Source organism: Myripristis murdjan, chromosome 6 (assembly GCF_902150065.1).
Source record: "Myripristis murdjan chromosome 6, fMyrMur1.1, whole genome shotgun sequence".
In the NCBI taxonomy this organism is placed as follows: domain Eukaryota; kingdom Metazoa; phylum Chordata; class Actinopteri; order Holocentriformes; family Holocentridae; genus Myripristis; species Myripristis murdjan.
In genome coordinates this window covers 9094731-9119117 of record NC_043985.1, presented here as the reverse complement: position 1 = coordinate 9119117, position 24387 = coordinate 9094731, and the positions used below count along the sequence as shown (strand labels likewise).

Here is a 24387-nt window from a genome sequence, read left to right as displayed (position 1 = left end):
TAGGAAAAAAACTTGAAATTTATTGGAAAAGCACTTTTTCACAAAAATGCCCCATAACAAAAAAAATTAGAGGGACTAATAATAATAAACAACAGAGTTTTCCTAAAAATAAATAAATAAACTTTCTACAGTCCTACTGAGATTAGTCTCCCCATCGGCTTCAGTGACGGCTGGAGTGTTAGAATGGTTCTACGTCTAAAAACATAAACATGAACACCCCCCACCCCCCCACCAAAACACACACACACACACACACACACACACACACACACACACACACACACACACACACACCACCTCCTCTCCTCAGAACTGTCTCTAATGGCAACCGCACCGCGTCTCATCGCTCACCGTTGTTTCTATAGAAACGACGCATGGCTGGCTGCTGCCATGGCAACAAGTCATTATGATCCACTGCCGGAGGGTCGACGTTAATAACAAAGACTGTCAGTGTGGAAACAAAGTAGACACAGAGAATCAGAGGACAAATAACTAAATAACAACAACAACAAATAACTAAAAATACCCCCCCACACACACGTCTCCCCACAAACACACACACACACACACACACACACACACACACACACACACACACACACACACACACACACACACACACACCCATCTCCTCTCTGAAACGCCTGCTCTCTGTCAGCAGTAGGGAAATAACAGCACTAACACTCCGCCTGTGACCACGCTAACTTCATGCCAGTGTGTATTTACATGGGCGCTGCCTTCACCGCGCTACTGTCCGAGTCGTGAGGCGCTCACCTTTTTCTTTTTCTTTTGTTTTTTTTTCTTCTTTTTTTTTCTTTTCCTGTGCATGTAAACGTAATGACTCTTACTCTAGGAACGGACGCTTAAGCTTCATCTATCTGTGTCGAGGACGCTTACATGAGAAGCGAGTGATGCAATGACAACCTCGTATAGACCCCTCCCACCCTTGCCACAGACACACACACACACACACACACACACACACAAGCATGTAATAACCAGAAATATCCACAACAGCAAGAAAGAAATGTTAAAAAATGTATACAACTGTAACTAACCCGCCCCCCATACATACACACACACACGCACGCACATATATATATCATCAGGTTTCTCTAAGCAACTCTGTCACTCTGATCTGACAGTGTGTGTGTCGCGCTGTCAGTCTGTGGGCTACAATCTACCCAGCAGGACTCCACAGTCTAATATACAAAATACAAAAATAACTCCCAAGTCGGGGGGTAAGTAGGTGAGAACGATCGCCCAAACGGATCCCAACTCTAACGAACAGCATGAAAACGCGGCGGTAGTGTCGCTGCGGGGAGTCCCGTCGACCACAGAGAGGCGGCGGACCCCCACGGGCCTCTGCACGGCGCCGAGCGCCGAGCTCCGAGAGCCGGGGCCGCTCCGCCTCAGGACGCACACAGCACATTTCATGGGCCCCCATTTCATGACGCGCCACATGAGGAAGCTCAAACACCAACATGCAGTGAGTGCAGGGGCAGAGCTGAAGCAGAACCCCCACACCACCACCACTCCCACACACACACACACACACACACACACACACACACACACACACACACACACACACACTTTTTCAACTCAAACTAGTAAAGTGTGCCGGTCATTTAGCAGTAATGAAGACTTCTTTTGACAGGTCCAAGCACTGAGCTGTATTGTCAAGCCATTGAATTTGATGAGTGAGCATATGAACTCTACTTTTTTTTTTTTTTTTTTAAGTGCAGTCTTCAGTGAAGGGGATTTAAAGCCGTACAGGCGACATCGCACACTGGCAGAGGGACTGAAACTTTTCAAGTGAAACTCTGTCTGGTGGTATTATTTATAGAAGGAAAACAAAGGGACAGAAGAGGAAATGATCCAAGGTCGGTGAGTCACACTCACTCTGATTTCGACTGATAAGACTGCTTTGTTAAAAAAAAAAAAAAAAAAGAAAAAAAACAGACATTTCAAAAATTTCAAGAACTTCTCTGGCTCATCTTCCTCTCTCCAAAGGACGCGGTTACGGATACGCATTTTTCACTTCTCCTTCCTGAGAAGGGAGCAGATACATTTCCTGACTGGGACTCGAGCATCCCTCCACGTTCATGCAATGTGTGACTCCACTGGTGTGCTGAGGTAAGACTTGGCAGAGAGGCTGTGTGTGTGTGTGTGTGTGTGTGTGTGTGTGTGTGATGGGATACATTTGCCTGCTGTCTGGTCTCTGTTTGTGTCACACTGACCAGGTAAGACTGAAAAAACAAGTAAAAAAAAAAAAAAAAAATCAATCTCGACTGCACTGAATCTTCAAATCTCCTGACAGGCCCACTTCACTACAGCAGCACAGACTTTAAAAAACAAAACAACACAGAGACTGCACTCGTCTGAAACACAACAGCAGTAACTGGCAGTATGGCTAACAACACACAGTCTGACAGACGTTCTGCCACCTCCTCGCAAAGACGAAAATCTGGAAAAAGTCTGATTTGGACTCAAGTAAAAAGTGTCAGGTGATTGTAACGGACTGCAGGCCTGAATGTTTCCGACGCAGGACTTCCTGAATATTTGAGAATGCTAATCTCTCCCACCCGCAGCACAGGGTTTCTGTCCTTTTGTCTTTTCTGGTCTAAAGTGGATTCTTGGAGGAGCGAGCTGGCGAGGCCGGCGGGGCGCGACCTCCGCCTCGTCACTTACACTTTCATTTGCCGCATAAGGCACAACTCGCTAAGCACAGGCGGGTGATGAGGGAGGGAATTTGACTAATTTCACCCCAAAAACATGGAAAGGATAAGAAAGAAAGAGAAAACCAGAGAAACATACAAATGAAAAAAAAAACTACTTGTCGCAATCCAACATGGAAAAAACATCAATAAAATACAACAATGAAAAAGGACTTCTCATCTTTTTGTTTGGGTTAGAGACTGAAAATAATCATAAACCCAAAAATGTCAGACAAAAGACAAGGTAAAGATGTGATTGCTCTAAACGCCTCAGTATTTCTCTTAGAGGCCATTGTTTGTGTGTGTGTGTGTGTGTGTGTGTGTGTGTGTGTGTGTGTGTGTGTGTGTGTGCATGTGTGTGTGTGTGTGTAGAGCAGAGGTCAGGCTGGGTCAGCAGTGATGTCAGAGCTCAGAGGTCACTGTGGGCGCTGTCTGATTGGCCACTGGCTGTTGTAGGGGCGTGGCCTTTTTACGACTCCTGCGGCACCACCTCCATCAACTTCTGACACAACGCCGTGGTGGAAACTGTAAACACACACACACACAAACACACACACACTCGTCAAAATGATCCTAAATGTACAGTGCAACTTTTTTCCAGCAACTTTTATGTGTTTCACAGAGAACACACACACACACACACACACACACACACACACTTACAGATGGCCTGCAGCAGCCACTTGGGCTTGTTCTGCCACCACACGCCAAAGAAGTAGACGGGCACTCCGGTGGCGATGATGCCGAAGCCGATGGCACATTCCTTCGGAGTCTTCCAGATGGAGACGACGATGAGGAAGAGGCACGCCATCACAAAGGTCACGGGCAGCAGGATGTTCACCTGCACGACAGGAGGGCACAGGGATTATTTCAAGTGAAAACCAAAGCCCGAGGGTTCAAGAGCCTCTCGGCGGCTGTCCCCTGTTAGATCATCTGTTAGACTGTCTGCAGAGCTGGGGAGAGAATACATACAAACGGACCCGGGGAGCAAAAACGGAACATTTTTAAGTAAGAAAAATTCACAGATTCATAAACATATATAAGACTGATGGTAAGAAATGACAGAAGAGATTTAGAGGAATCTTCCTTACAAATTTCTTGCATTTTGCCGCTCAAAATAGGGCCTGAATTAAACTTTAGGCTTCATATCATTGAGGCTAAGACAACAAATGTAACTTTTCATTAAAACAAAACACTGTTTGCCGTCATTTGGCAAAACCTGTAAGTGTAAAATTTGCGAGCTTATCTTCAGGTGGCATGAAACATGAGCCAGCTAGAGTGCACACCAAGTAAAGCTTCACAGAATATGTTCATCCTCATCTTAGATTAACAAAAACCTATAAAGACTTGGAATATTTGCTCAACTGATTGATTGAGATTACAAGTGTGAGGACAGAGAGGTGTTCTCTGGAAACGGATTACACAGATTAACTGAAAAAGGGAACGTGAAAAAATAGAACAGAGTTTATTAAAGTGGCTGATCAGCCATCACTTTGGGCCTTGGATTTTCTTCTTCTTTTTTGGGGGGGTTTGAAATTCAAGGTTTGTCTTTTCTCTGTAAGAAGTTAAAGACAGGCAAAGGGTCTTAAAGATCAGGAAAAAAAAAAACGAATTTGAGAAGTTTTATTCCAAGAAAACAATTTTTTCTTAAGTCGAAACATAAACAATCATGAATCTGGCCGAAGACTCTCGCCCAGCAGTGGGATTAAGACAAAGAGCGTCACAGTGAGCGGCTGTAGCCTTGCTAATTCCCTGATAAACCCTCATAAAGAACTCAAAAATGTGAAGTGAGATTTGATTCTGTTCTCAAACCATTCGAAAATCGAGACAGTCCCTATAAACCTGTGGTATGTTTTCCTGTGCGGTCCGAGCCGATGTGCTGTTGTCATGAGGTAAACGCACACTGGAGCTTTCCTCATTAAAGAAACGTGTTTGTTAACGGTGAGCAGACGCCGTCGCCCTGAGGCCGCCCCGACACGCTGCGCCTCTCCCTCAAAACACTGAGGGGTTTTACTTTGCGGGAGCGTCTTCCGCTGGGTTGTTGTGGGTGCCGTCTCTGAACCGAGGGGCTCCGTTTGTAAACTCACCAACCCCTCGGCGAAACGCTGCTGCACAACAGGAATGTGACAGGCGAAGAAAGAGGGCAGAGGGGACGACGGAGAAAGAAAGAGAGCGAGAGAGTGACAGATGAGAGGTCGAGGGGCTGACAGAGAGAGACAGTGCCACCACTGTCCCACCACTTTGTCACTCACACACACACACACACACACACACACACACGGCCTCTTTCACTTCACTGCCCTGCCAGAGTCTGCCTGTGATCAACACGCTGCCGTGCTCGCAGGCAGACGAGCCGACCCGGGGCGACCATCAGCCCTCTGCTACTGGTTCAGGAGGAGGAGGGGGAGGTGATGCACATCAAACAAACAAGCACAAACACACACACACACACACACGGCGAATCCGATGCACAATGGTCCTCTGTGTGTTAGGTGTGCCTGCGGAAACGGGTCCACTCCGCGGGCACAGTGTCCTTCCTCTAGTGCCCGTCCGCTCGGTGCCCGCCAGGCCCCGCCGCCGCCTGATAAGCATCCAGCTTCTCCTCTGTGCCTTTACCTCCGACCTGCCGCCATTCAGGCTCCGCTGAATGGAGCTTTGTTGGCTGGCATGAGACAAGGGAGACGGATCTTGTGCTGCCAAAGCTAACTTGAGTGGGTGCCGGCGGTGACAGAGCCCAGTGTTCATCTTTATCTACTTGGCTTCTCCTCTCCCCACTATCTATTATTCACTGTCTTCTCACGCCGCCAGCTCCTCCTTTGTCTCACTAGTCCATCGAAAACTCCTCAGCTCATCTGGCTCCACAGCGTCTTTCTTCCTGCTAAAGTGCACGGCAAGATGTGCCGCACTACGCAGACGGTTTGTTCTTTTCTTTCTCTACTCGCCATTCCAACATCCTCCTCGAACCGACACTTAGCTACCAAGTCAGCGTCTAGGTTTTATCAACGCAAAACAAAACAAAGCCAATACTTGTGTTTTTAGTACAAGCAGTATCATCACAACTTGATAACTCACTCTGTAACTCAGCGTTCTTACTTGGGACAGTTAAAATTCAATGTTTATACAGTTTGTGCTGCTCCTCACCTTGATTGGCCGTTCAAGCTCGGGCTTCTTAAAGCGCAGCCACATCATGCCGATGATTGCCAAAGCGATGCAGAGCCAGTTGAAGAAGCTGAAGAAGTTGATGACGGAGAAGATGTCGTTGGAGAAGGCGTACAGCAGCGTCATCACGCACTGGAGAGAGAGAGGGAGGGAGGGGCGGTGAAGTGAGGAATGAAATATATAAGGTGTGCCACAAGGAAGGTGAGAGCAGTGTATGTGGTGGTGCACGTACGGTGAATATGAGTGAGGGGAGGGGGGTCAGGAGGCTGGGATGGATCATGGACAGCAGACTGGGCAGGTGACCCTCCCTGGAGCCCACGAAGAACAGCCTGAGGGGGAGAGAACCACGAGAATCACCCAGGGTCATGCTTTTGTGTGCACGTACAAGATGAATCAAGGGGTGGTCTGTGCATGCATGTTTAATGAGTGCTCACTGTTTTCCTGTGTGTGTGTGTGTGTGTGTGTGTGTGTGTGTGTGTGTGTGTGTGTGTGTGTTCCTTACCTGGAGGAGGTAAACAGAGAGCCGTTCACTGATCCAAAGCAAGACAGACCTACAAACACTGGGATGATCCATGCCATGGGACCCAGGTGGTAGTTCCCAAAGTCCTGCAGGACACACACACACACACACACACACACACACACACACACACACACACACACACAAGTACCATAATTAGGCAGTGCATGGTCAACAAAGCTGGTTTCGACAGAGTTGCATTGAATTTCTTTTAAAAAATGAGTCATTCATTTCCAGTGAAACTCTTCTGTCTTGTTTGCAGTTGAGGTTTCCTGCAAAATTATGACACACGACAGATTTGAAAACTTGCAAACTGCAACACAACGGAGCTGATCTACATACTTATTTTTTTGCAGGAGAGGAAACTTTCGGTGTAGCACGTTTCATTTTAGCGCAGACAAAAACAAACACTGCGCAGACTAGAAAACTCCCACACACGATATCTTGCATGTCTGGAGCTGTCTCCATGCATACGGCGCTGCATGATGCGCGCTGTAAGAACGTGGCATGTGTCTGCATGTGGTTTTCAAACCGCTAGAGTGTGTGGCGAGCTTTACTGCCTCTGTGTGACGCAGGGAGGCAGGGTTAGAGGCAGCCAGCGTCTAACGTGTTAGATTCAGGGACCAGCGTGTGTTCGCCACAAAGGAAATGTCAGTGTTTTTCACTTTTGAGGCAAGTTACAGCCACATTAATGGAGAAATACATTTACATTTTATATTTCAATTATTTCAGAAGATAAATCCGCTGCAAAATCCGAGCTCAGTGGCCTGAATAATCCCAAAAATCTTTCCTGAAGGCACATTTTCAAGTCTGACTTTCCATGTTGTTGTTGTTTTTTGTTTTCACTTTTTTGGCTCATTAATGTGCTTTCTACCTGCGATTCTTTCATTTTTGACATGACTTGAAGGCCTGAAGGCAGGATAAGGCAAAGGGAATCTCTTGTTAGGTTTTAGTAGGGAGGTTAAAGCAACACAAGCAATAACCTGTCCTGTTATGTCAGCGACTGTGGTTCTGGGGGCGTCGACAAATTGTTGAATAACTCATTACCAAACAGCAGTTTTGCCTGAAATGTCCACTAGGTTGTACAGTACACATTTTTGTGGAATTACAATTATTTGCGAAAGAGCTATTAGGTCATTTCTTCCAAGCGCAAGGCTAAATGTGAAGCAGACGTTTAAAAAGTGATATCTGATCACCGCCACCCAGCTCTCTGCCAACGGTAAATTTTGCTCTAAAGGATAAGTGACCGAGCAGCCAGTCACCTAAAAAAAAAAAAAAATCCATCAGGTCTGCTCTTGTAGTTTCCCCCTCGGTTTGTTTGGTCTGCAGACAGGAGAGTGTGCTCAGGTGTGAACTCACCACGGCCACAGCCTCTGAGTTGAGCATGTCGTCAGGGGAGAGGGTGGTGAAGTAGGCCAGGTTGGTCAGAACATACACGACTGTCACGATGGGAAGAGAGATGATGATGGCGCGCGGCAGATTCCTGGAGAGGCAGGAAGAGATTAGGAAAAAAACTCTGCATCCCTGGAAGTATTTGTAGTTATGATATAGATTCAAACTATACACGATCCCTCCTGGCTCTGCCTAAAACACCTTCGATTTAAAACCTGGACAGCAGGCAGGAGAGTCAACAATACTCACTTGTAAGGCTCAATCATCTCCTCAGTAACAAAGTTCAAGTAGTTCCTAAAAACAGAGCAGAAGACAAGAATCATGTCACGCTTCACATTGTCCTGGACACGGGACACGGACACACACGTCTATTTTATAGAAGTCCATCCCTAAAAATAAAAATCTGGTGTTTTCTTCTTTTTTTTTCAAACCAAATGCTATAGTATGGATATGCACTAAACTAAAAACCCCTCTCCTGGATGTGGAGATAATACCAAAACCTTCATTTCTGGGTGAACTGTTCCTTTATATCTTAGGGCTTTAAATTTAAGTAACCTAAGACTGTACCATATGTATCAGTGACACAAATTACACAGTGTAATGTGGTGACTGAGCAGCAAAATTATCACATATTATAAAATGGACAGTGACTGCAGCCCGACTGAAAGGTGAACTTACCAGCCACCGTAGGCGAACAGACCGCTGTAGAGCGCCAGACCGATTTTCCCAAAGTCAGAGTTGGTCCCTTTGAAGGAATTCTCTGGCTGAAGACGCACCGTGTCACCTGGCGGAGGCGAGGAACAAAGGAGAGGGAAAACAACAAGAGAGAAATGAGTTTGGTCCAGAAAAAGCTGCAGTCCTGTCTGTTCGCAATATCGTCTGCAGCCTGCGGGCGCGATCAGCCGTCTGTGTGGTGTACCTGCACTGTGGAACACTGAATTGAACAATGCACTGTGTTTGTCCAACGTGCACACACACACACACACACACACACACACAGTGCCTCCGGGGAAGAAAGACAAACATTCAGGTTAAATCCGTCTCAGAATGTGGATCAGTCGGGGGCCGCAGAATTACAAGGAGTCAGACGGGCCAAGAGGGTCGCTAAGTGACCCAGACCGCGGCGCTGCGATGGAGATCTGCCTCAGACACGGATCACACAGCAGAGACACAGACGGGGGTAAGAAAAACAGAGAGACGGCCACAGCCACTTCAGATTGAAATCTTTCAGGAAATCTTTCAACCTCAACAAAACGTCCTCATGGCCCTGAATCGGTCCTCCCTCCATCTCCCATCATCCTCATTAAAGTTTGACAGTCGACAGACAGAAGAAAGAGGACAGACATTTGATTTAAAAAAAAAAAAAAACCCTTCAACAGGAGCTGAGGAGGGAGGAAGAGTTTCTCGTTGGCTTTGGTTAAATCGGTCAGGTGCTTCAGGGCGCCGGCCGGGTCGGCGTCTCTAACCTCTGGGTTACCTCCACCCCCCTGAGGGTCAGAGGGAATCTGTGCCACATTCCTGACGTAGCTGTGCCCCAAAACACACACACACGCACACACACACACACACACACACACACACATTCTCAGACACAGGGACAGTTGCTAAACCAACATCCCTGGGCAGTGTTGGCATAGGGAGTGTTTCTGCAGCGTGGGAACGAGCCGAGCGGGACACGCCGTCTCCGTGATGATGGACAAGGGAGAGTTTAAACTTTAGGAGCGATTTAACCTCCAATCTGACACTGTACGGCTGTTTGTTGACATTTTTTAGCCCCGCTGGGTGGCAGCCTGGAGGGACTCGAGTGTTGTGTGTATCTGTTTGCGTGTGTGTGTGTGTGTATCTGTCTGCAGCTAATCTCGCATACTACTGGGCCTTTCAGTGCAACTTGTTTTAGTGCACAGTTATGACTGCACGATCAAGATTCAAAACCTCTGAAAAACTGTTTTGCAGGAGATCAGCAGCTGCTTCAGTCTGGAATCGTGTTTTTTTTTTTTTTCATTCCTTTCCACGAGGAACAACCAATCATGCCTCGTCTCCACAGATTCAAACAGCATCACAGTCACGTCTTCTTGTCAGAGATTCCCAGAAGAAGTGGAAAAGAGGTGGATTCTTTTGGTGGCATTTTCAGTTTGAAATTAACTCTTTTATTAAACTTTTTTTTGTTTGTTTTTTTTTTTTATTATTTGATAGTGACAGTAGAGACAGACAGGACAGGCAGGGGAGAGAGAGCAGGGATGACATGGTTTGGCTTTGACTTTGGTAAGGTTTGGTAAGGTAAGGTTGATCTGCGGTACGCGCTCTACCACGTAATCTACCGCGGCGTTCCTGATCATTGTACATGTTTCTGTCCACATTTGCATGCCAAGGTAAGAAAACCGGAGCTTTTATTCGTTCAAACATGCATTCCAGCACTGCGGCCATTTGAAAACACTCAGTTCACTTATCACTTATGGTGGCCTGATAACATACTCTGCATATTCTGCATATTCTCTCGCCCCTTCACTCCACCACCGGACGCACAGCCCACCCTGCCACACGCCTCCCGGGCACGCCTCGCAGAGATCTGCACTCCACTGCAACAAATGAATGTGTGTCGTAATTTACTGCATTAACTTCATCGTCAACTCAAAAGTCTCCATTTGGAAGTTACCGACTTCTTCTGTTAAGTGAACAGGGACGACTGGAGGAGCGCGGGAAGTGCAAGCAGTAAGGTTTAACGAGAAGTCAGGTGAAGATGTTCCGTGTTCGGTAAAAGAAGCTGTGCTCAAACACACACACGTCCCACGTCTCAGTCACGGCTGTCCTTTCTCGAAATGCCTGTTTCTGTCGTATTCATTTTCCCACTCAGCATTTTTAAAGTTGTTTCCTCCTCCTGTTCCTCCAAAGCGCACCACCTTCCCTCATTTCCTGCCGGACCATCCTGCTCAGGGAACATTCAGCTGGTCACATGGCATCAGTGCCAGGCGGTGACAGACACGCACACACACACACACACACACAGTGCAAAGTGGACAAGTACACACACACACGCTTTCAAATGCAAGCGAGTGCATGCTGCATGAACACAGGCTGACCCACATTTGTGTCAGCAGCCACTGATGGTGAAACACTTTCACCTTCTATTGTGTCTGAGCGGCCTGAGAGAGAAATGTGTCGGTCACTGGAGGAACAAACAACTCAACAATGTAACTCCTATCATTAAACCAAGCCTGCAAATGTAAACTCGCTCACTAGAGAGTGTGTGTGACGAGTCCACATGCTGCTGAAATCTCCTCATTAGTGGCTCTGTGCTGTGTGTGTGTATTAATGATTATTTGTGAAAATACGATCAGGTTGTTTCTTCTTAAAGTTACTATATGGAGTTATCATGCAGATACTCTGTGCCAGATCTACTTTCCAATTCAAATTAGGAAAAAAAAAACCAAGAAAACATACACTACTCACAAAAAGTTAGGGATATTTGGCTTTTGGGTGAAATTTATGGAAAATGTAAAATGTTCACGCTACAGTGATATTATATCATGAAAGTAGGGCATTTAAGTAGAAGCATACACTGTTGATTTCCTCATCTCAAACAATTTCTTGAAACAAAAGCCAACAACAGTGGTGGGTATACCACAACAAAAAATGTCAGTGTCAATAACTTGTCATGTGCCCTTGAGCATCAATTACAGCTTGACAACGACATCTCATGCTGTTCACAAGTCGACTTATTGTCTGCTGAGGCATGGCATCCCACTCTTCTTGAAGGGTGGCCCTCAGGACATTGAGGTTCTGGGGTACAGAGCTCCGAGCCTCTACACGGCCACTCAGCTGATCCCATAGGTTTTCTATGGGATGCAGGTCTGGACAAAGTGCAGGCCACTCCATTTGAGGTACCCCAGTCTCCAGCAGCCGTTCCCTAATGATACGACCTCGATGAGCTGGAGCATCAAACACCTGATGTGAATTTTGACATTAAACTCCTTGTTAGAGAACAGCAACTTGTGCAAAAAGTACTGAAACATTGAACAGTTGGACATAGTTTACAGAAGGTCACATTAAGTTCACCTGTAAAGGTTATAATGCATTTTAGGTTCATCCTGAAATTTCACCCGAAAGCCAAATATCCCTAACTTTTTGTGAGTAGTGTATTTAATTTTGTCCAAAAATGTCTCCTGGGATCTACAATCCACTTTGTTTGTGCTCATTTCTGCGCTCCAAGTGTTATTTCGGGGGCTGTCTTGCCGCTCTGTGGAAAATAAAGTGAATGCAGGGACAGAAACGCAGGATTGTGGATTAGCAGCCCAGGATCGTCACAGAGCAGCGCACACACACACACACGCTCATACGATGACAGAGGCAGCCAGAGCCACACGGCCCCCGTACTTGTCTAAATCTCGGTAATCTGGCGCATCGAGTTTCCACTAAATTCAAACTATTTACAGGATTAAGTGCAGCCCTGTTTGCCCACGGATACGAGAACTGGCAAGAGACTAGAATTACAAACGAGCAGAATTACTCCTCACGCTCCTGCTTTATACCTAAACAGGTATTAGCTGCTCTGGGTCTGGACTCCTCTAAGAGACTGGCTTTATGTGGATTAAGGCGAGTCGGAGAGCACAGGAAAGGCAGCTGAAGCCCTTACCTCCAGCAGCTGAGTTTACATATCATTTAAAGCGACGGCGGGTCTGGTTTAAAAAAAAAAAAAAAAAAAAAAAAAGGGGGATTACATGGATTTGGGCTCTATGTTTACCACTAAACAAATGGAGTTCTCTGTTCCTTTTATTGAAAACAAAAACGGATTTGCAAATGACTTTATTTACAATTCCTGATCCACGGTTGGAATCCTCCCACTCCACAAACTAACACACCTTGTATTTACACACACACACACACATACACACACACACACACACGCAGTTGCTGCAGGTGACAAACTGTGTCTATTTCAGTAGAAAAGTGTTTGAAAATGTAAACCATGACATGTAAATTCTGCAGGGACATTTGCATGGTGAAAGTGTGACGATACACGTTGTGTGTGTGTGTGTGTGTGTGTGTGTGTGTGTGTGTGTGTGTGTGTGTGTGTGTGTGTGTGTGTGTTTGTGTGTGTGTGTTGGATGTTGTAGGAAGTCAAATTGTGTTGCAAGCAAACACACACACACACACACACATAGAGACAGATTTTCTCGGAGGCGTGGGCAGATTTCAGACTGAGAAAGCAGAGGGATTAACGGAGCTAATGGGATTACACTGGCTTTTAATCTGAGACGGCAGCGCAGGCCGCGTACTAAACAGCACCGGCGCTGACAGAGCTCCGTGAAAACACACACACACACACACACACACACACACACACACACACACACACACACACACAGAGACAGGCTGAGCTCAGAGGCAGTGTGTTAGTGATATGCTGGCCCAGGACAGGTCAGGATAAGGTGTCAGTGTGTCTTATCTCAGCCTGTCACACACACACTCTGTGTCCCGCTACCGGATGGAAACTGCGACAACACACACCCTCACACACCCTCACACACCGAGCCAGAGAGTAAGTGCTTCGTCTGCTCATTCAATTATTTATCCATCCATATAACCCACAGTGACTTGCCCTGTGCTGCTCGGCTGGAGCGCCGCCACGGGATGAAATCTCATCCCGCCTGATTGGTTGAAGCTGTTTTTATTTTGTTTTGTTTTGTTTTGTTTTTAAGTCTGAGTGGGGGACGAAATCTGTTTTCCACAACCAGCATCACTGAATATATCCTTTTCACCTTTTCATTTTAATTTTTTTTTTATTTTCTTTGCAGTTTTTTGGGGGGGGGCAATTTTCCGGTTATTTGTTTTGCTAATTTCCTGGTAAACATCTCAGAAGCCTTTTATTTTATTTTTTGCAATATTTCTACTTATGTTCGACTATTTTTTTTTTTTTTTTTTTTTGGCTAATTTGTAAATTGGCTTTTCCCCAAGTGAATTTTGCTCATGTTTCCGAGGGCTGATTCGCTCCAACACAAATAATTTGTATTATTTTAGTTATTATTTTAATGTTGTGTTTTGTCTGACCTGCATGACACCTCGACCATTCCTATTAATAATTCAATTAACACAAACCAAAATGTCTTGTCCATATCAGAGTCACTTCAAGTGGGGGCTTAATGAGAGTCAACTCAACGAGTGAACAGACTCGCTGAGCTTCCACTCAGCTAAAAAAATTTGAGTATTTGAGTATTCACATCTAAATGGGCCCTAGACATGAAGGGTTCGCATTTAATTGTAAGCCACTGAAAAAGTCTGAGGCGTTCGGGCTTCAGCGGCTGTTTAGGTCTCCAGACGTGCACAAGCCGTTTACTTGACTGAGGCGAGTTAACGAGGCCGTCACTGATCGAGTGTGACGCCTCTGAGTTCAGCACTTCCACAGCCGTCCAACCTTACTATTACCTTACTACTGACGCACTGAGCTGTGCTCTTATGAGCATTTGTGCAAAGTATCAGCCTGTCAGTATGAATCAAGCTGTAGCTCTTCCAGAAGAGCAGGCTCAGTGTGTGTGTGTGTGTGTGTGTGTGTGTGTGTGTGTGTGTGATGCCAGTATGCCAGTTGCTGAGCTATGCCAGTGCTGCCCGGCTTGCCAAAGGTGCCACACATCTCTCTTTCTTTTTCTTTCTCTCTCTCTTTCTTTCCTGCTCCCTCTCTCTCTTTCTCTCCCTCTCTCTTTGTTAAAATAAAACCTCGCCCCCTCTCCCTCCCCAGCGTTCCCCCTCTCTGACCTCCCTGCGCCCCCTCCCGTCCTGCCCCACTTCTGAATCACCCCAGTCAGTGGCTGAGGTCCTGTTGGCCCACGGGTCAGCCGATCTGAGAGGCCAGCCCGCTGACCTCCACACAAACAGGCAGTGTCTCCCTGCCTCCCACTTTGTGCATGTGTGTGTGTGTGTATGTATGTGTGTGTGAAGGGGCACTCTACACCTCAGTGATTATGTGTTTAACGCCAGGCCTTTCATGTCTGGGAGGCAGGGTGCCAAATCCAAAAAAGCTCCTCAAACATAATTCAGTAATAAGAAAACAGTCCCAAACTGGACCAAACGCGGCGTCGCACACCGGCCAAGGTAATACTAACCTCTGCTAACACCACATCACACACACCGCCTGCTAGCTTTACTATTGTTTTTAATGGGGGTGCCTGTGGGTTTCAAAGCAAATTTAAGACTTTGAGATCATTTTAATGCTGCCAGCAACTCATCATAAGATTCATTTTAAAAAATGATGAAACTGACAAAATGAAACTATATCTGATTGATTGGCCAATGAAAATGTAAATGGGCAAAATGAGAAAAAAAAAAACAAAGCAAAAACTGACCCCTTGAGGAGAACTGACTCTGAGGAGCTGCATTTGATAAAGCACATATAAAGAAAAACATTTTCTTACATGCCCTTTTGCTATTCTTATCTAAAAAGCGAACAAGCTGCACAAAGGAAATAAAAAATAAGTAACTGTAATTGTGTCTTTAATACTTTTACAGTTTTTTGAAATGTAGATTATAATTTGTAGTTATTCAAGACTTTTCCAGGCTTTTCAAGCACCGGCAGACAGCCTGAAAAACAAAACTCTGGTTCTGGTTCTGGTGCTGCAGCTCCGGATCGTCTGTGACCGACAACAAAACTGTTGAATTTCGAGGTAAAACTTTAAAGCGAAAGCTCGGGATCGCGTCCGGGCGAGGGGTCGGCAGGTCAGGGGTCACAGGTGAGGTTGAGGTTTCTGCTCTGCACAGCGAGCGCGCAGTCAGCTGGGACTCTGCACCTGGAGCCGCATCTCAGCTCAGGAACCTACACACTCAGGACGGCTCTTTATCAGAGCTGCGAACATTACCAGCAACAGAAAAGCCACAGCGCTATGATAAACAAGCCCACTAGGCCTGCATCCTACCCGTTATCCCATCGATTAATCAGATCAGAAATATTTTTGTGTTTCATTAAACAGCGAATAGTAAATATACAAAAAAAAGAAGTGGGCCAGGTTTCCTAAAATTAATTACTTTGTTTCCTTTGAGAAAAATCTGCATATTTCAACAGTCCAAAAACATTACCTGGCATTATTTGTTATAGAATCCAATTTAAGATTCTATAGATCACTTTTTTAATCACTTCATGGTCTGGCTCCACTTTACATTTCACATCTCTTCACCCCTGATTCTGTGTGGAGACGCCTCAGACCAGAGAATCACATGATGTGAGAAGCTTCACGGTGCAGGCTGAGAACCGACCTGTGCAGACTGTCATTTGTCAAATATTTTCATAATGTCTGTCCAAGTGTTTTAATGCTCTCTTGTGTTTTGCTGTTGTCGACTCTTGTGTTGGCGGTCGGTTTGTGCCTCATCTGTGACGCTGTTGACTCTTGTTAAACAGCACAGCACATTTTGCTCCCCTCACCGCTCAGACGGTCAGTACCACGGGAACATTTCAGAACCCGAGTATTTTTCAGCCGTCAGCTGAGGGGAGAGGCAGTGATGATGACAGCAGGAGAGCAGAGGCTCAGCCGCTGTGGTGGAACAGACTGGGAGTCCCACAGTTTACACACTTGTGCCTCCTCCTCTCCTCGCCTTGTGTTTTCTCTCCCTTCCGTCTCGCTGCTGTAGTTTGCAGCTTGCACAGTCAAATCGAGCGCTCCGCAGGCCGCTGTGTAGACCAAGCAAAGCTTCAAAGCGGAGAACCGGCTCGAGGACTTTTAGTAATCGAATTATTTGAGTTCCTCGAGGAGCCGTTTCAGTAACAGGGTTACTTTAGAGTCTCACACCGGCGCATTCACATTCAGCACACACACTTGGCGCGAGGAAGTTGACTTCTCATTCAGCGGGTTTGCCTCCTTATTTTTCTCTTCCACCCAAGCAGCTTTCCTCTGATCTAAAAGCGTCTGCACCCTTGTCTTTCTCTATATTTCTGTCTCTCTTTCTCTCTATCAGCTGCTCCCTCCACTTATCTCTCGCCCTCTGAAGAGTACAGCAACTGACAGCCTCACCGTGGACAGGAAGAGAGCCAGCCATAGGAACACAGCAGGCCTTGGCAACACACACACACACACACACGCGCACACACACAGGCAGCAGGGGGGATATAAGCCTCTGAGGACATGGTGTTACCTGGCTAAAAGTATTTTGTGTGTGTGTGTGTGTGTGTGTGTGTGTGTGTGTGTGTGTGTGTGTGTGTGTTCGCAAGTGTGTGAGCTGCTGCAAAGGAAGTGGAACGGCATTATGTCACCTTCAATATTTAAAAATGTGAGCGACAGGGGTTGTGGGCATTAGTCTGATTTCTATGACATGAACCCAGCGGACCTAAAACGTCTCGGCCGAGACAAGTTTGGCAGAACTCAGCGACTGAGCAACAGCCCTGCAGTTACAGCCATCCGCCTCTAGGGGGCACCGGCCCATGCACTCAACTTCAGCTCACTCCCTGCCTGCCTTTAACACGGCCCCTGCCCGAGCGCACCTTTAATAGAATGAAAATTTGTAGTAAGAGGAATATTGAAACATGCTTGTTTGAGTGTGTGTGTGCGTGTGTGTGTGTGTGTTTCTTTGCGTGACTCAGATCTCCTGCAGCTAATGAACAGACTCGGACTGAAAGGGGCTGGGTGGCCACTGAGGGCCTCTGTTTGGTTTCTGTGCCGTCCCCCCGTCTCTGGCTCCACTTCACAACAGCCTGAGGCTTTAATGAGAGCTCGGCTGGACTCCAGGGGGCCAAACGCCAACAAATCCACCTCGACCGATTCACTTCTGCAGCCGAACAAAGACAACAGTCTGGCCTGAGATGAGGTTTCATCAGGATGGGCCTTCGAGTAAAACCAGATTTTGATGAGTTCTTGCTCCTTTTTTTTTTTTTTTTAATTTTTATTTATTTATTAATTTATTAATTAATTAATTTATTTATTTATTTTTTTTTTCCTTTAAATACTCTCGTGATATTTGTATCATGTCATTGCTGTTATTATTATTATTGTTATCATTATTAACCTTACCACCACTACCACTATTATTATTGTGAGCTTGCAGTATAAATCAGTACATTTACGCATGAGAGGGTATGTTTTGTGTATGTATGATATAAATTTTAAAAAAATTATTTAAAAAAAAAAAAAAAAAAAAAGAGCTCTTGCTCCGGTTATGCAGCCTGATACACACAAGGCATGAAAGAGGCTCAAAAGAAAAAAAAACTCTCAGATCTGTGGGTTGGAGTCCTTACAGCCGCCAAGATCTGACTGAAAGCACTTGTTGCACTGGACGGCAGGATTTATCTCATCAGGAGAAAAATAAGCATTTCATCACAATATGGTGATTAAATGATTGTCGCTGTGGTTAAAAATGTAAGTGAGCTCTGTGAGGATTCATGTCTATAAATCATTTTAATAAAATAAATCCATTTAATTTAAGGATTCCTGATCAGACCTGGGTGTGTCTCTGTCCCGGGGGCAGATGAGGGCACATAGGGGGAAGTTGCTCGGCAGCACAGAGCGCACAGTGAAATGAGACTTGTGGTTGATGCAACCCTTCCTGGTTTCACCTTACTCTGCCGTCCCCCCCTCCTTCCTATCCACGCCTTCACTCGGAGGCCTCTGATTGGAGAAGACAGGCCGAGTCATGTGTCTCACACAGTGGAGAGGGCCACTTACCTGCATGCACTGTCAAATCTGTGCAGACGGTTTGCAGGTGTGTTTGTGCATGTGAGTCTTTGTGTCTTCGTCCATGTGAATGAAGCCGTGTTTCAACAGAGCAGAGTTTAGGAGCCCGTGAAAACCAACCGCAATTCACAAATAAAAGTTTTAGGCCAGAATGGATCACCAAACATGGCGTGACTTCACCAAAACAGCAGCTGTTATTTTGAAACTGTTGTTTTACGAGAATATCTTCTGATTTAAAATACTTACATGTGTGTCTTGCTGGTTAATAGTCCAGTAATTTTAGGCCAAAATTGGGGTCAACCTTGAATTAAAAGGTTACTATATAACAGTTGAATTAAAAGGTTACTGTATAGATAGTAACCTTTTAATTCACTGTTTAAATATCTGTTCTGGCATTTATTCCTTATATTCCTTATTAGCCCATATCAAATCAGATAATGTGTGATATGCATGTGTAAACAGAATAATTCAAAGAACTTGTAATTGACTTTTTTTCTTGTCTTTGCGTGTGTAATCAACTTGTGAATTTTTATAGTGATATCTGAAAGTAAAATTTGGAACCCCTTTCCCCTGTGTGTTAAAAACAGGGTTTTTTGGTAATATGTGGTCATAAATAGGTGATTTTCAAAACTTTCCACCAATGGGATTTCTTGGGACTTTTTTTCCCTCACTCAGGACAAATTGAGGATACAAAATCAGTTGAGTTTGCTTCTCTTGCAATTTCTCCTAGGTTTTTTCATAAAATGACTGGACTATAATAAATCTGAGCCATAGAGACCTTTGTTCTGTGGCACTGCGTCTTTTAACCTTTTATACTTAAGCATCTGATGCTCAAAAAAATAAAATGCAAGATTGAGCATGTTGACTCTATGATTATATGCAGATGAAGGCTTGTATGATTTCAGAAGTGTGCAGATACTCAACTTGGAAAGACAGAACAACAGAAAAAAATAGGCCACAGGACATTAATCAGGAAATATTAACATCCAGTGTTCACATTGGCATATTTTCCCCCAATTTTAAACTCTTGTTGTGCACGATGTTCTGTAAGATGGATTTAGTTTTTTCTTTTTTTGTGTGTGTGTTATTATATAACTCATTGATTCATGCAAACTAATACAGTTCATTGTAGTGTGTAGTGCTGTGCAAATTTTCTGCTCATTTCTACCTGTTAGACTACAGTGATGTGATTTATATGCATGCAACATCATCCTTACTTAAAAAAAAAAAAAAAAAAACTGGATTCGGCATCATTGTACAGTGTGTTAGTTCAGGCTCACACACTCACCGTTGCTTTTTACATGAATCTTTAGGAGGGTCCTCTTCTACCAGAGAAGAAAAATACACATATTGCTCTTTATCGCCCAGGCACTGTCAGGTAAACCACCTGCTCACACCTCATTGGCTGCAACTAGATCTGCTCATCAGATTCTGTTAAATGTCCCCAGGCTGCACCCAGAGCTCCGTAAAACTGCTTCCTCCTTTTATGCACCTCGGGCACGGAATGAGCTGCAACATGTATGTACGTTCTTTGAATTTTTACAAACTGCTGTGAAGGAAGCATGTTGCTGTTTTACATCATTTCCTTGACTTGAGGTGAAGTGTGTGTAGATGTCACTGCTGCAGCCTGCATGCCTCCCCTCTTTCACCGCCTCCCCTTGTGCTGCTCTTATGTACTGTCTGTGTTCTATCATGGGACATTAAATTAAATACAAAGGACAAATAAAAATAATCACATCAGACCTTTATAGGTGTTTCTGATTTTTTCTCTAAATCTGTATGTGTGTGTGTGTGTGTGTGTGTGTGTGTGTGTGTGTGTGTGTTTTTGTGGGATACCTTTGCCGATCTCGACGAAGCCAATGATGATGATGAGGCCGAGTGCCAGGAGCTTGGCCGCAGCGAAGAAGTCCTGCACGCGGGTCGCCGCCTTGACGCTGTAGCAGTTCACAAAGGTCAGCAAGACTGCAGAGAGAGAGAGAGAGAGAGAGAGAGAGACAGAGAGAGAGAGAGAGAGACTGCATTCAGTGGTGTGATTGGGGAAGAAAACCTACCCAGCAGGTCTTTGATGAGGCTGTCCTGGTTTTTACTGCCAACCACACAGCTCTCTCTCTCTCTCTCATTCAAACCTACACGCTGCACCTCAGTCACATGTCTGTTCTCAGCGTCCTCACAACAACATCTGAAACCTGAGGAGAGATGCCCGACCTGTCGAATACTGCGCAACAGATGGCTGCCTGTTGGACACATAAACACCAGCCTTTCCTGTTGCAGCTTCGATAAATGTTGCTGTGGGAAGCTTTTTGTCTTTTGGGGACAATTACATAGAAAAATCTGTTTCTGATGAGTATCCAAAAAAAAAAAGTTTCACTACTGGTCCTGATGCTGCCCTGAATACTGTCTGATTTCAAACAGCGACTCTGGCTGAGTGTTTTAATGTGTTTTAGGGTGTGTGTTTTAGTGTGTGTGTGAGAGAGAGAGCATTGTTTTGGCAGTAGAGAGAGGGGCTCTTGCAACACAGTGAGACACAAGCAGAGAGGAGGCGAGCGTGGAGAACGGGTAAACAGATTGTTGAGGGAATAAAATTATTCCCACCACCCCACTCGCTCCCTCGCACATACACATGTGCAAAGCTAAGCCCCCGTCCTCCCACACACACACACACACACACACACACACACACACACACACACACACACAAAGAGTTGTCAAACCCACCCCTATCCCAGGACCCCATTAAAAGTGATTAACTAAAGCAGCAGGTCCCTTCAAAGCTTCTAAATCAGGCTGGAGCCACAATAGAGAGCCACAATGAGACTCTGTGTTAAAGACACCAAGAGAGTACAGTAGAGGGCTGGGCTGGCGCACTCAGTCACTCACACACACACACACACTCACACACACACACACACACACACACACACACAGGCACATGGATTTCCCCATTAGCTGTACATTCATATTGAATGCATTGGGGCTGTTTGCCTGTCTGTGTGTGTGTGTGTTATGCAGACTTGGCTCTCAGCCCCACAATGACCCTGACCACCCTACTGCCTAAAGCACACACACACACACACACACACACACACACACACACACACACACACAGACACATGCACACATTACACACATAAAGAGGCAAACATACATGAGGGTGAACAGCACACAGAGATAAGTGTGTGTCTCTGTCCAAGGCCCTGTCATGTGGTCTCGGTTAGGATTTAGGTCTCAGTCACTCTGAGGATTAGGGACTAGCACTGAGCTGGCACCACACACACACACACACACACACACACACACACACACACACAATGTCACTATGTACAGTATTCAGCATTCAGACGGAGCGACAGAAAGCAGTGAAGGAGGCTGAATGTGTGCGAAGGTAAACAAAAAAACAACAATCAGCATTTGGAAACTTAAAGCTGGCAAGTTGCTAATGAATAATCTAGGGCTAAACCCACAACACACACATACACACACACACACACACACACACACACACACACACACACACAAAGCATTTGGTTAAGTCGCTTTAGAAAACACTACAACACACACACACACACACACACACACAACCACAAACAGACAAAGTTTTTGAGGAAAGAGCACTTATACAGCCATGTGCATAATTTTTATTTACCAAGCACATGGGTTAGGGATCTATATTAATTTTTCTTTAATAAAAATGTCACGTTTTCTACACTTTTTATTGCACATGACAAAACTGAAGTTCAGATCTTGCCGGTGCTGATGGACAGCTCTCAGCTGCTTGGACGTTTCACCCAGTCCGGCCCTAAAATGTGGGGCATAAGCGCTGATCTGCTCTCATGTGGCACTGGGACCTCTGCACTGTTCATTTATGGTAACATAGTGAATCTGACTGAAGGGAAAAACATCAAATAATTATTAAACATTTGATTAAATAATAATGGGGTGAATACCAGAATGACTAAAAACAAGAACAGTATGAATAAATTCATTCGCATTGGTATACTGCTCTGTCTTTCATCACTGTCTGATGAAATAACGCGGGTTTTTTTCACCATCTGCTTGTGGGTTAGCGTGCGTGACGCTGTCTGCGTGTGCCTGCGCGCGTGGGTGTGTTGATCACGCAAGCTGCATGGAAACAGCACACGTGCTCCTAGAGATGCGGCGCGCTGGTTCTGGATGCTGTGCCGCTGTGTGAATGGCGGGTCAGTGTGTGTGTGTGTGTGTGTGTGTGTGTGTGTGTGTGTGTGTGTGTGTGTGTGTGTGTGTGTGTGTGTGTCTGACACGTTGCCATCCTGAGACACAGACAGGAAGTGTGTATAACCGCATCTCGGCGCTAGCCTACAACACACAACACCGTGTTAAGTTGCATCATCCCGCCCCGCATGGCCCGGCCCGGCCCGGCCCGGTTTACTTACGGATGCAGAGGCAGGCCACCAGCTTGGCTCCGGTCTCCGGCACCGGGCAGTCGGGGAAAATGGGCTTGAGGAGGTAGGTGGCGAACACATAGGCGACAATGTACTGCGAGGACGGCCGGATGATGAGCAGCTCGATCCACAGTTTGAGGAAAGCCGTCAGGGAGCCGTACACCTCCAGGATGTAGGCATAGTCCCCCCCGGACTTGGTGATGGTGGTGCCCAGCTCGGCGTAGCACAGGGCTCCCACCGTGGAGAAGACGCCGCACACAGCCCACACCACCAGGGAAAGACCCACGGAGCCGGCCTCCCTCACCACGCCAGTCGGTGTCACAAAGATGCCCGAGCCGATTATGGTGCCCACGATGATGGCCACGCCGTTCACCAGGGTGATGGTCCTCTTCAGGACCACCCCGTCCGCCTCCGCTCCGCTGACCGCCTGGCTGGGGTCGCCGTTCTCCCCGCCGCTGCCCGGGGACAGCATCCTCTCCGTGACCTGCCGGTCCTCTTCCCTGTCGGCCGACGAGTTCGAGTTCCGTTTCTTTAAAGCTGACATCGCCGCTGCCCTGCTTTCTTTCCGCTGTTTACTTGAGTTTTCTCCCAGAGGAGACACGAAGCTGTCCGCTCTGCCCGGGCTCTCTCTCTGCCTCTGCCGCCGCTCCCGCTCTCTGTACCGGCGAGGCTCAAACACGAGGAGTCCGCGGCGTGTGAGTCGGTGTCAAGGTGGCGTGCTTTCTCCTAACTCTGTGTACAAAAGAACTGTGAGGAAGAGAAGCATGACGGTCTTACTCGGTCAAGGCCGGCCTCCCAAACAGCGTCACCGCTTATCCGCCCCACTTGATGCTGGCGGGCCGCTCAGGATCACGTTTGTCAGCCACTGCCCTCTAGCGGTTAATGGCGTCATTACATACTCATCACTCACAACACCTGGATTTTTGCGGGTCCGAGCTGCCAGCGGCAACACGGAAACAGGCACGCTAAAAAGTTACCGGGAAAATGTTTTTAAGCATTCTATACTACTACTACTAATAATAATAATAATAACAATTTCACAAAAACAAACACAAACACAACAACTGAGTTTTCTAGGAAAATGTGTTTAATGTGCATTCACTGTCAGACATTTTTGTCGATTACCCATATTTTAAGATGTTTTATAATGATTTTTATTTGGGGTTGTCTAATATTGCTGTGGACTAGAGTAGTTTTAGTGAACAAACTATAAATGTTTTACAGTTTTTGGGAAAAATCTGACTGTTGGACTTCATGGTCTTCAAGATTGCCGTGTAAAAAATGTGTCTCCTGACTACATTTTGGGCACATTGTGTGAGGTTTTGTGCATTTTGGTTCATGAGACGTCAGAGAAGAGGAGGATCAGTGAAGCGAGCAGGACATGACCACTGTTTAAACATCAGTGATTCACCAGGTTTGCAACAGGTAACACCTACAACAAATACTTGTTACTCCAGCAGGGTGATGAAATCTGTTTCCCCAGAGCAAAGCTACCAAGCCTGCATGACTATTTGTGTGACTGGCACGACTGCAGA

At 45.9% G+C, this 24387-nt stretch overlaps 2 protein-coding genes across 4 annotated transcripts in view; both read right to left on the bottom strand.

The window, feature by feature from the left end:
• slc7a5 (solute carrier family 7 member 5) lies at positions 1-23650 on the bottom strand. 3 transcript variants are annotated; one of them, XR_003928391.1, is made up of 11 exons: positions 22844-23650; positions 20271-20396; positions 8470-8575; positions 8041-8085; positions 7759-7882; positions 6382-6485; positions 6112-6208; positions 5862-6011; positions 3384-3561; positions 775-3245; positions 1-651 (listed from the first exon to the last, which is right to left on the bottom strand). XR_003928391.1 is itself a non-coding variant. In XM_030054496.1 (10 exons), exons 1-10 carry the CDS (start codon positions 23394-23396, stop codon positions 3190-3192), a joined length of 1539 nt encoding a protein of 512 aa, XP_029910356.1. In that variant the 5' UTR covers positions 23397-23650; the 3' UTR covers positions 1-3189. The 3 variants fall into 3 exon arrangements, 1 of the variants encoding a protein (XP_029910356.1); XR_003928390.1 differs by having other exon boundaries at positions 1-2053; positions 2089-3245; XM_030054496.1 differs by having other exon boundaries at positions 1-3245.
• ca5a (carbonic anhydrase Va) overlaps positions 18463-24387 on the bottom strand; it is a 31793-nt gene continuing 25868 nt past the window's right edge. The window contains exon 9 of the mRNA XM_030054498.1: positions 18463-18478. The gene's annotated coding sequence lies outside the window, so the exon portion shown is untranslated. The remainder of the gene's footprint in view (positions 18479-24387) is intronic.